We start from the raw sequence: 10,866 nt of genomic DNA on the forward strand, positions 1-10,866 counted from the left end.
CCCCTAGACTGCGAGCCAGCCTCTCCCCTGCCCAGGTACGAGCTCCGGGTCATCGTGTGGAACACAGACGAGGTGGTCCTGGAGGACGATGACTTCTTCACTGGGGAGAAGTCCAGCGACATTTTCGTGCGAGGGTGGGTGAGAGGGCCCCTGGCCGGGCAGGGGGGGCGGGGGGCTGGGTTGTGTGAGCCTGCCATCCCAGGAGGCTGGAGGGGAGGAAGGGGGCTCTCCAAGGGTGGCCGAAGGTCTGGAGCCCGTGGCATCCAGCAGGTGGCTGAAGGGCCAGCAGGAAGACAAGCAGGACACGGACGTCCACTACCATTCCCTCACCGGCGAGGGCAACTTCAACTGGCGCTACTTGTTCCCCTTCGACTACCTGGCCGCTGAGGAAAAGATTGTCATCTCCAAGAAGGAGTCCATGTTCTCCTGGGACGAGACCGAGTACAAGATCCCCGCGCGGCTCACCCTGCAGATCTGGGACGCGGACCACTTCTCCGCGGACGACTTCCTGGGTACAGGGCTGGGGGACGGAGGGGACGGGCAGGGGGCGGCGGGGAGCAGAGGGAGCTCACCCCCATGGGGATCAACCAGACGCAAGCTGTCAGAGCTGACTCCAAGGTCACCGCAGGGGCCATCGAGCTGGACCTGAACCGGTTCCCCCGGGGCGCCAAGACGGCCAAGCAGTGCACCATGGACATGGCCACGGGGGAGGTGGACGTGCCCCTGGTCTCCATCTTCAAGCAGAAGCGCGTCAAAGGCTGGTGGCCCCTCCTGGCCCGCAATGAGAACGATGAGTTCGAGCTCACGGTGGGGACCAGCAGAGGGCGGGGCCGGGCGGGGTGAGGGTGCTGAGGGCCTGGCACCTGACCTGAGCACTGGGATCCTTCTGTCCCTCCCTGCAGGGCAAGGTGGAGGCAGAGTTGCATCTACTGACAGCGGAGGAGGCAGAGAAGAATCCCGTGGGTCTGGCCCGCAATGAACCTGACCCCCTAGAGAAACCCAAGTGAGTGTGCCGCCTCGCCTGGCCCCCTGCCACGCTCGTGCCTGGGGCCGCTGGGACAGGAAGAAGGGGCCAGAACCTTCTAGTCGTCTTGCTCCCACTCTGCAGGCACCTTTCTGGTCAGTCGCCTCATTGCAGGGGGGCCTCCTGCCCCCTCTGCCTCCCCCTGGAATCCGCCCCTCACTCTGGACCAGAGCACGGGCTACGGGGCTTCTGTGCAGGGGATCGGCTCCTCTCCCAGGGAAGGCCCCATTTCACAGCCTTAAACACTCTTCCTCATTTTTAGCCAGAAGCAAGCAGCTGCCGTGGTGGGGCCCCAGGGGTCCCTGATGGCCGGGGAGGTGCCCGGAAGCAGGCCCAGGCCCGCTCAGCCCACGGTGGCCCCACCCCCGTCACAAGACCCCCCCCGGCCACGCCCTGAGCCTTCATCCTCTGTGTCCTCTCTCCATGCCCCCCTCGGCCCTCCTGCTGCTCCGGGCGGCCAGACACGAGCTTCATCTGGTTCTTGAACCCTCTCACGTCTGCCCGCTACTTCCTGTGGCACACGTACCGCGGGCTGCTCCTCAAACTGCTCCTGTTCCTGCCGCTGCTCCTCCTCCTCGCCCTCTTCCCCTACTCTGTGCCTGGCTACCTGGTCAGGAAGATCCTGGGGGCCTGAGCCTGCTGGCTCTGGTCCTCCTCACTTCTTCCTCCGGACCCAGGGCCGATGAGCTTGGCAGCATGCGAAACACACACGCACACGAGTACACGCACACACACACGCACACAAGTGCACGCACACATGCAGCAACTCGCGAGCTGGCGAACGGTACCACGGGCTCTCAGAACTAAACTCACTGTTTTCCATGAGTGCATGTTAGGCCAGAGAGGCGAAGCAACTTGCCTGAGGTCACCCAGCAGATCAGAGCTGAGACCCAGCCTTGGCTTTCAAACTGCCAAGCTAGTCTTCTCAGCACTACGCCACCTCCTGTCCTCGTGACAGACGGACTCTAACCCAGGGCCACTGGCAGAAGGCAGTTGACATGTGGACAGGGAATGGGGCAAGGGTTTGGCTAGGATTAGCCAGGAGGCCTGGCTAGTTCCCACCAGCAGTCCCCTCTGAGCCCAGAGCTGTTTTCTTTCACATGCACTCTCTCTCCCTACCCTTTCACCAACCTTGGCGGCGGGGTCCTGTATTCACCCCACTGCGTAAGTGAGGAAACTGAGGCTCAGACAGGAGCCCAACCTGCCCATCACCGCTAAGACTGGAAACCAGGTGCCCTGCACCGGAGCCCCACTCCACCCTGTCCTTGGCTGGGGAAGGGCACAGACTGTCCTGGGGGCGGGGGNTGTATCTTGACATCTCCTAAAACTGTGCCTGTAACACCAACAACAGAGGGTAAAGCTTAGGCAGCATCTGTGGGCTGCGAGTCTGTGCGGAGGTAGGGCCGTGATCCCACCCCGACGGCGGCCAAGTCGCTGAGAGTGGCAGGCGCCCCAGCGGGGCATCCTCAGACCCGGGGCAGGGCCTGCTGGGGACAGAAGCCCATGTTCTTCAGAAAAGGGGGAGAGGTTGAGAAACACTGATTTCACTGAAAGACAACACGGGCCTCGCCTGGAGCGCATATAGCAAGCTGCTAAATAGAGGAGGTTCCCAGTTGCTAAACAGGGGATGTTCCCAGTAACCAGAACCATCTGCAGCTCTGTGGCTGCCTCTTCAGATGGTGAGTGGCCAAGGCCGCAATCGTCCAGGTGGAGGCTGGATGGCTGCCCGACTCCCAGAACGGCCTCCGGGCCTTGTGAGGGGGCCAGAGAGTCCTACAGAGCGCACCAGGAATGCAAGCAGCAAACCTCGTGCTTAGAAAGGGCTGGAACCCCGGGCCTAGCACTCCCTGCTTTGGGGACCGGGGCTGTGCCAGGGACCGTTGGAGTCTCAGAAGGCTGAGGGCCTGGGGTGCCCTGGGAGAGGCCCTCTGCCTGACTGCGCCTTCCCCTCCCCCAGCCGGCCTGACACCGCCTTCGTCTGGTTCCTCAACCCCCTCAAGTCCATCAAGTACCTCATCTGCACACGGTACAAGTGGCTCATCATCAAGATCGTGCTGGCGCTGCTGGGGCTGCTCATGCTGGCCCTTTTCCTGTACAGCCTCCCCGGCTACATGGTCAAGAAGCTCCTGGGGGCATGAACCTCTCTCCCACCACCACCACCCCAGCCCCCACCGCGTGGATGCCGCACCCCTCTCGGGCCTGTGCATTCGCCCCTCCCCTGGTGTGGACTTTACAGTCTCCCCTGAGGAGCTCTAGAAGCCCAGTGTCCACCCTTGCAGCCTACTGCTTGCTGGGCTGGTGACACCCCCGCCCCTCCTCCACCTGAGCCTGCTGCTGGCCCCTCCCACCCTCCCCAGAGTGTGGGCAGGGGTGGGGGTCTGCCCCTCCTTGCTGAGGCACCACTCTTCTTCAGGCCCTGGCTCCGAGGGAGCCACCCCAGGTGCCCCCCAGGCCCTCCGGTGGAGGGGTAAAGCTTTAATGGAATCGACTGAGGATCCTGCCACGGGCCAGTGCCCAGCACTATAAAAAGAATGAATAAGCAGAAAGCGGCACCCTCCCTCCCCAGCAGAATCTTTCGAGGGCAGCCACACCACCAGTCTGTGCTGTGAATGCGGCCCGGCCCTCCCTTCTAATGGTGTGGGGGTGGCTGCCTCCTCCCTACTGCCCTACCAGAGTGGATCCTCTTCCTGCCCCAGGGAGCACAAGCCCAGGCCTGTGGGTCTTTATTGCTTCCCAGAGCTTCCCCCACCCGGGCCAGTGCTCAGAGGCCTAGACAGGGCAGTGAGCGTGAACCCCTGTGCCCCACCCCCACCCCCGTGCCCGCCTGCCCTGCCTTGCCAGGCCCTCATTTCGGCCAGGCCGGGAGGTGGTACTTGCAGTGAGAGCTGGGTTTCTCTTGGCTGTTGCTCCTGTCTTGAGTGGTGATTTTTCGCTTAATAATAAAAGAATTAAACACTGAGCTGACGAGTCTCCAGTTGGCCAGGTTGGGGGACCAGTACGGGGCCACGAGGTCTCTGAGGCTGGCAGACTCAGTACCACCTGAGCCCCTCTGGCTTTTCCCCTTTGGGCAGGTAGCCTCATGGCCCAGGCTTCAAGGAGGGGCTAAGGCACTGGTCCACCTGCCCAGGCTGCCCACAGGAGGGGCCTTACACTGTACCAGGTGGACCCAGGGACCCCAAAACTCACTAAAAGGGTCCTACAGCCCAAGGACAGTCCTACAGCCCAAGGACAGTCAGAACGCTTGAGACCTTGCAAGAGCCCCAAAGCCGCAGCCTCCACTCGTAGATGCGCTCCAAATACAAGAAGGGAGCCCCATGCCGCCAGCCGGGGCCCAGTCTCCCAGGGACACGACGTTCTCGTACTACAGTCAGAGGTGGGGACACAGTCTCCTGGTGACACAGCAGTGGGGTCATGGGCCGGTGTCTCACTGGACCTGACCTCTTCAAAGAGATTCAGCCACGACTTTTGAAAGACTTTAATCATGACCGAAGGGTACAGGTAACCCTCCCGGGGCCTTATTTCCGCAGGCCCCGTCACAGAGCTCTGGCGAGCCCAGAGTCATCCCCAGTGGCTCCCCGGGTGGACCGTGCCGGCCCCGGTGCCAGCACACACCTCAGCACAGCAGCCGGTGGACGCCCAGCTCTATTTTGTGGGTGCCCGTAACACCTGAGTTGGTGGGACATGCAATTCAGAGTTGATCTGGAAAAGAAAGAGTAAAGGTCATTACAGCTTCCCCAGGGCCCTCCTACTTCATGACCACTGGGGGTCAGGTGCATATGTCTGCTCTCCTGGGGGCTCCACACCTCGGCAAGCATGTCACCCCCAAGTGCTTCCTGGGAAAGCCCACGGCCCTCCTTCCTTCGGAAGAGAAGTCCTAAGGCTTCTTTGGTTCTGCTCCAGACAGCTAACCTCTGGAAACGATCTGAACCTTCTGCTCTGGGCCACGCTCTTACATCTTCCCTCTACTCCCACCCCCCNCCCAGCCTAGCCCTGCCCTTCCTTCTTCCTCCCCACCCTCTTGTACGCAGTGGCATCAATGACAGCATGGACAGTCTAATAACTGTAACAGGCCAACAAGCCATCCCAACGCCAAGGCTCATCCTCTGTTCAGGTGTGGCCTGGGGCCTGAGACCACGGCGGGGCCACACGTCCCCAGTTCCCAGCCTTGTGGCTGGCCTCAACCACCGCTCACACACACACACGGCTGATGATGGAGGATGTACCCTCAGCCCAGAGTGTCACGGCCCTCCCTGCCCACGGCCTCAGTGACACATGAAGGACCCCATACTAGTAGAACAGAGCCAGCAACTGTGTTACGAATGGATGCTAAGCTTAGGAGCAGAGACGGTCACAGGGAAGTTGCCCCAAATATCACTGGGGTGGGCAAGCGTGGGGGCCAAGGCCGACCTGCCCAGTTGGAGCCTCCTCTCACCGTGTCACACCCCAGGCCAGAGAACCCAGCCTGCCAGTGTGGGAAGAGCCCGGGGCTCTGCTCGTCACAGAGCCTCCCAGTTTGATGGGAGAGTGATTTGTGCCCTGTCGACCTCACCAGGGGGTTGTTGAGACCAAAGAAGAAACTTCACAAGGAAGGGCTCTCTGGGCCGTGGAGCTCTCACGGGCTTGGGCCCTGCTTCTGAGATGCGTCGCACAAGCACCTGGTGCCAAAGACCATAGGCATCAAGAGGGCACTATCACAACCCATGTGTCCTGGAGGAGACTTCAGGCAGTGTTCACTCTCTTGCCCGATAATTCCGGGCCAACTTGAGGTGTGATGGTTGATATTTTATGGCACATCCCAAACCTCCCTGGCTTCTGGTGAGGGACGGGTCTCTATTTCCTAGTATGGGCTCCAGTCCCGCTTCCTGCCACGGCCTCCTGCCCACCCTCCCTAGAGGGCCCCCACCGCTCACCTTGGAATCTAGGTACTGCTGGAGCAGCCTCTGGAGCTCCGTGTTCTGCTGCTCCAGGGCGAGGTTTTCCATCAGCAGCTTGGCCCTCTGGGTCAGGACGAGGCTTTGGGCAGAAAAATCCAGTAGAGGCACATTGAACCCTCCATCCTCTACCAAGCAAGGGCCAGGATCTCTGTGTTTCTGTTGGAGCTGGGAGAGGGCCTCAGAAGCTCTACCCACCTGAGCGACCTTCCTGCCCTGAACACGCCAGGCTAGGAACAGAACAGGGAGCGCAGGGCCGGCCGCCCAACACCATATGAGCCCCCAGCAGGAGCCTTCCCTCCAAAGGCAGCTTTTCTCTCCAGGCCAGGGCGGTAGCAAATGTGGCCGCCGCAAGCAGATCCTTCCCCACCAACAGCCTGGCTCCCTCCTCCTCCTGAGCTCTGACATACGCACTTACTGGTATTTCTCCAAGGCTGTGTACAAAGCGTCCCAGAGGTTCTGCGTGGCGGGAGGGATAACCGTGGCCAGGGCCTCCCAATACGCAGAGTCGTTCGAGTTATCTCGCATGAACTTCACCAGCTTCACTGGTGCCGGAGAGTCCCTGGGGGTTAAGAGCAGCAGCACCATCACCTTCCACAGGCACACATGCCCCCCCGCCCCCCAGGCTCCCGTGCAGCGCCAGCCACGCATTGCCTGTCCCTCCCGGACTTTCTGCCTGTAAACCTGCCCCCTTCCCACTCAGCTGTGCAAGTCTGTCGGTTTACGGCAGATTCTCAGAAAGTGTACGTGTTTATGATCAGCGTTCCTGATTCTTGGTGCCATTGACAACTTTGTGAAAGCATCACTGGGGTTCTATCCACCCCCTTTCTCTCGGCCAGTCTACCTCATTGGCTTTACATCCCACTGCTCTGCCTGTTTCCTTTACGAATGCATCTAAAACAGCTCTCAAAATTCGGCATCCCCTCGAGGAGAGCCTTGATCCAGGATATCATGGTCTCCACTTCAACGAACCTTCTTGCTGCCCCCCTTGTATCCAGTGTCACCCCCCTCCCTGCCCCCAAAGGGATCTTTCTAAAATGCAAGCCTGATCATGGCTCCCCCACTACTTAAGACCATGTTCTGGCTCCGGTCCACTCAAGAATAAAGGCAAAGACCTTGACCATGGCCGGTGAGGCTCTCCAAGCTCTGGTCTGCCTCCCCTACCCACCAGTCCCATTTCCCAAGACCCTGAGCCCCAGCCACACCTCTCTGTTGTGATTCTTGAACACACCAGGCCTTTCTCCACACTGTGACCCCCTGAAATGCCCTTTCCCCCACCGGATCCACCTAGGAAGATCCAGTTCTGATGCGTCTCTTCCTAAAGCCCTCTCTGACTGCCATATGTAACACCGGGTGTGGGCTCTGACCATGGTTCCGATCACAAGGTTCCGATCTCCACGGGCCTGACACAGTGCAGACCCCAGTGAATGACTGTGGAATGAATGACGAATGAGAAAATGCAAATCGCTTCTACACCCCTTCCTTTCATCCGTTTCCACCGAAGCCTCCAGCCCTCCCGGGTCCTTCCCCACTGCCCAGCTGGCTTCCCTGGGCCTCGGGCAAACCCTGCATCACCACACCTGGGCTTCCTCAGACCCATGACAAAGGCCTCCAGGACCTTGAGGACTTCGTTGGGGTGGATGAGCGTGGCAGAAGGGGGGGCCTCCTTCTCTTCTGGCTCCCCTCCCACAAGGCTTCCCTCATGCTGTCTCTCGAGGTGTGTCTGCTCTCCTGGGTCCAGGGCCAACGTCAGGCTTGTTTGCTCCTGTGAGGGTGACAGATTCCAGGGGCTGATCCAGAGAAAGGCGCCAGGGTGACAATGGATTGGGGCGCACAACAAGCATTAGTGTATGAAGACAGAGAAAAAAACAGAAAAGTTTACAGAAAGTTATAGAACAGATGCAAAGGTAGATGTTTTCAGGAAGGGAGAAAGGGTGGGGGAAGGAGGGTGTATGGCATCAGGGAGAGGCGCATGGGGGCTTCCAAACAGTGATAATCTTCTATTTCTAGATTGGGATTCATAGGTGTCCACTTTATTGAAATCCATAAAGCTTACGCTATGTGCGTACATGTATATTTTTGAATCATAATACATATTACACTTGAATTTTTAAAGAATTCTTCCTCCAACTCCTGTCTTGTAGTTTATTCAGTTCATCTCCCACAGGCAAACCGATCTCATCAGTTTCTTACCTATCTTCCCAAAGAAATACTATGTCTGTACGGGCACACGCTTCCCCTCCTGTTTTGACATAAACAATACTCTACTACATATACAATTCTGCACATTGCATTTTTCACATACCAATAAACTTCAGAGACCTTTTTGCATAAATACGTAAAGAATTTCTTTGTTCTTTTTTTCTAAATTGCATTAGTATTCTGTTGTGTAGATGCACCACTTTGCAGGTAATCAGTTCCTTCAAGATGGAATTGTAGGTCATTATCACTATTCTCCCATTTCCTGCAGTGCTGCAATGAATAAGCTACAAATAAACACATTCTTTCAAACGGAAGGGGATACATCTGCAGAAGGAAATCCTAGAAGAAGAATTGCAGGGTGAGTATGGTTCTGTAATTGGTGCCACCAAACGGCCCCCCACGGAGGTTCCAACAACTGACTCTCACAGCAGTGACTTCCGAGCGTGCCTGTCCCCCACGCTCGGCCATCACTCTGTGCTATCAGGCTTGTGGAGTCCTGCCAACCTGACAGGTGAAAATGGAATTGGGGCGATTTTAATTGGCACTTCTTTTATTACAAGAGGCCTGGTTATCTTTTCATAAGTTTAAAAGTTACTTGTATTGTATTTGTTCGTATCCCTTGTCTTTTCCCTGGACTTGTTGCTGTCTTTTTCTGATTGGCTTTTATGAGTTCTTTGTATATTAAGGAAACTGACCCTTAAGTGCAATATAAGTTAAAAATATTTCCTCCCACGCCTGGGTGGCTCAGTCAGTTAAGCATCCGACTTCAGCTCAGGTCATGATCTCACGGCTCATGGGTTCAAGCCCCACATCAGGCTCTATGCTGACAGTACAGAGCCTGGAGCCTCCTTGGGATTCTGTGTCTCCCTCACTCTCTCTGCTCCTCCCCTGCTCACTCTCTGTTCTCTCTCTCTCTCTCTCAAAGGTAAACAAACATTAAAAAAAATTTTTTTTAAATTTCCCCCAGCTGTCATTTGTATCTTCACTTGGCTTACGGTGATTTTTGCCTTACAGGATTTTTTTTTTAATGCCCATCAACTAGATTCTAGTTTTCCCTCTTTCTGGCTTCTGGGTTTTATTCACTCAGTCAACTCTTTTTCACTTTTCAATTCTTCTTTTGAATTAAGTTTATTTATTTTGAGAGAGAGAGAGCACACTTGCTTGTGAGAGGGACAGAGAAAGGGAAGAGAGAGAATCTCAAGCAGGCTCTGAGCTGTCAGCATGGAGCCCATTGGAGGGCTCAGTCCCACTAATCACAAGCTCATGACCTAAGCAGAAATCTGATGCCACCCTGCAGGCCCAGCCAACCCTTTTCCAGAAGCATTAGCAGGATACTCCCCCGGGGACCAAGAATACTAAAAGTAATTTTTAATCAAGTTTTAATTTTTAAATTAATTTTAATTTAATTTTTAAATTAAAACTTCATAATATTTTTTAACATGATGACTTCTTCAGAATAATCCATTACAATCAAGGTAGTTGTTACAAATGGGCTCTGTTTTGCAGGAAAGTGTTAAGAATCAAAATATCCAGAACTTGGAGGGCCCGGGGCTCAGAGTGGCTGAGGCCTGGCTTTGAGGAAGAGCCCAGGATAAGATGCCTCGGGCCTTAGTATGAGAACAGCCTCTCATCCCCAGCCATTCTTCCCACCGGCAAATACAAAAAGTAGCAATAATAAGGGAGACACTAAGTTAGCTATCTCTGACATAAAACCCTCACTACTTTTCCAGGAGTATTATTCAAAGACAACAAGGCCCTCTGGGGCTTCCAGAATTTCAAACGCTCTCTTTTTTATCGAACGTCACATTACCTGACTGGAGTGTAAACGATAAACTCGGTATTTGAGGAAGAAGTTCACCAGTTTATACAAGTCGTCCTCACTTTCAATTCCAAGGGCCTGGGGGGAAACAGGAGCACTGCTCAGACACCGCAGCAAGAAGCCCACCGGCCGCTGCCGCAGCTCAGAGACCCTCAGCCCCTAAGAGCGGGAGGCTTGGCTTGTTCCCCTGAACCTCCCCCCGCACCTGCCATGGCCCAGAGTGAGGCCATTCAACACTGAGGCAGCACAGCGAGACCACGGCAGAAAAGAACAGCGCTCAGAGTCCGGGAGCGCTCCATACGGGCCTGGTGAGTACGAGGAGGCTAACGGAGGCTGAACGCACATCCGAGTTTAAGGGTATAGGGGAGAACCTGCAGCCTGAGAGCTGGGCCATGAGGGAGAGAAGCTGGTAGGAGAAGGGGCGGGGTGGGAGACATCTAAACTCCGCAGCCAACTTGTTGCATGGAGAATAAGGAAAGGGAAAGATGTGACAGCCCAGGGAAGCCCCGGAAGACCCGTATCTACTCCCAGGATGGAGGAAACGTTGGGAAAGCACGGGGGGCTGTCATAGAACGAGCTTCCTCCCCACCGCCTGTCAACTCAGCCCGGTGGGACTCACTGAGAAGATGGCGTCCAACTTCAGCAGATAGGACTCGCTCTTCTCCAGGGGACGGAGAAGGCTCAGCAGCTTGCTCTCTATGAGGAAACCCTGAGAAGGAAGAGGACACCTCCCGTCAGAGACAGGGTTGGGAAACCGGAGCGAGGGGCTGCAGCTTACTTCTGTGTAACCAGCCAGCGGTGGCTCCGCAGCGCAGGACCTCAGGGATGAGACTCTGGGCAGCAGGGCCCCCGGAGCAAAGCCTTCCTAGGAGGCCCAAGGGCCCAATGCT

The 10,866-nt window shown here is 56.5% G+C and overlaps 2 protein-coding genes across 3 annotated transcripts in view; one reads left to right on the top strand and one right to left on the bottom strand.

The window, feature by feature from the left end:
• Positions 1 to 3,942, top strand: part of OTOF (otoferlin) — a 93,169-nt gene extending 89,227 nt beyond the window's left edge. The window contains 5 exon segments of the mRNA XM_077774119.1: positions 36 to 134; positions 271 to 512; positions 629 to 807; positions 903 to 1,003; positions 2,982 to 3,942. Coding sequence (XP_077630245.1) covers positions 36 to 134; positions 271 to 512; positions 629 to 807; positions 903 to 1,003; positions 2,982 to 3,162 — 802 coding nt within the window. The 3' untranslated portion in view covers positions 3,163 to 3,942.
• A 542-nt stretch (positions 3,943 to 4,484) lies between these two features.
• The window catches only part of DRC1 (dynein regulatory complex subunit 1), a 38,481-nt gene continuing 32,099 nt past the window's right edge, over positions 4,485 to 10,866 (bottom strand). Inside the window, exons 12-18 of one of the 2 annotated variants that reach the window (XM_077774095.1) lie at positions 10,596 to 10,685; positions 9,968 to 10,054; positions 7,536 to 7,720; positions 7,306 to 7,386; positions 6,374 to 6,517; positions 5,935 to 6,037; positions 4,485 to 4,723 (exon numbers count right to left, since the gene is read on the bottom strand). In XM_077774095.1, coding sequence (XP_077630221.1) covers positions 4,667 to 4,723; positions 5,935 to 6,037; positions 6,374 to 6,517; positions 7,306 to 7,386; positions 7,536 to 7,720; positions 9,968 to 10,054; positions 10,596 to 10,685 — 747 coding nt within the window. In that variant the 3' untranslated portion in view covers positions 4,485 to 4,666. The remainder of the gene's footprint in view (positions 4,724 to 5,934; positions 6,038 to 6,373; positions 6,518 to 7,305; positions 7,387 to 7,535; positions 7,721 to 9,967; positions 10,055 to 10,595; positions 10,686 to 10,866) is intronic. The other variant, XM_077774096.1, reaches the window with a different exon arrangement.

The sequence above is a fragment of the Crocuta crocuta genome, unplaced genomic scaffold (genome assembly GCF_008692635.1).
Source record: "Crocuta crocuta isolate KB4526 unplaced genomic scaffold, BGI_CrCroc_1.0 scaffold246, whole genome shotgun sequence".
In the NCBI taxonomy this organism is placed as follows: Eukaryota; Metazoa; Chordata; class Mammalia; order Carnivora; family Hyaenidae; genus Crocuta; species Crocuta crocuta.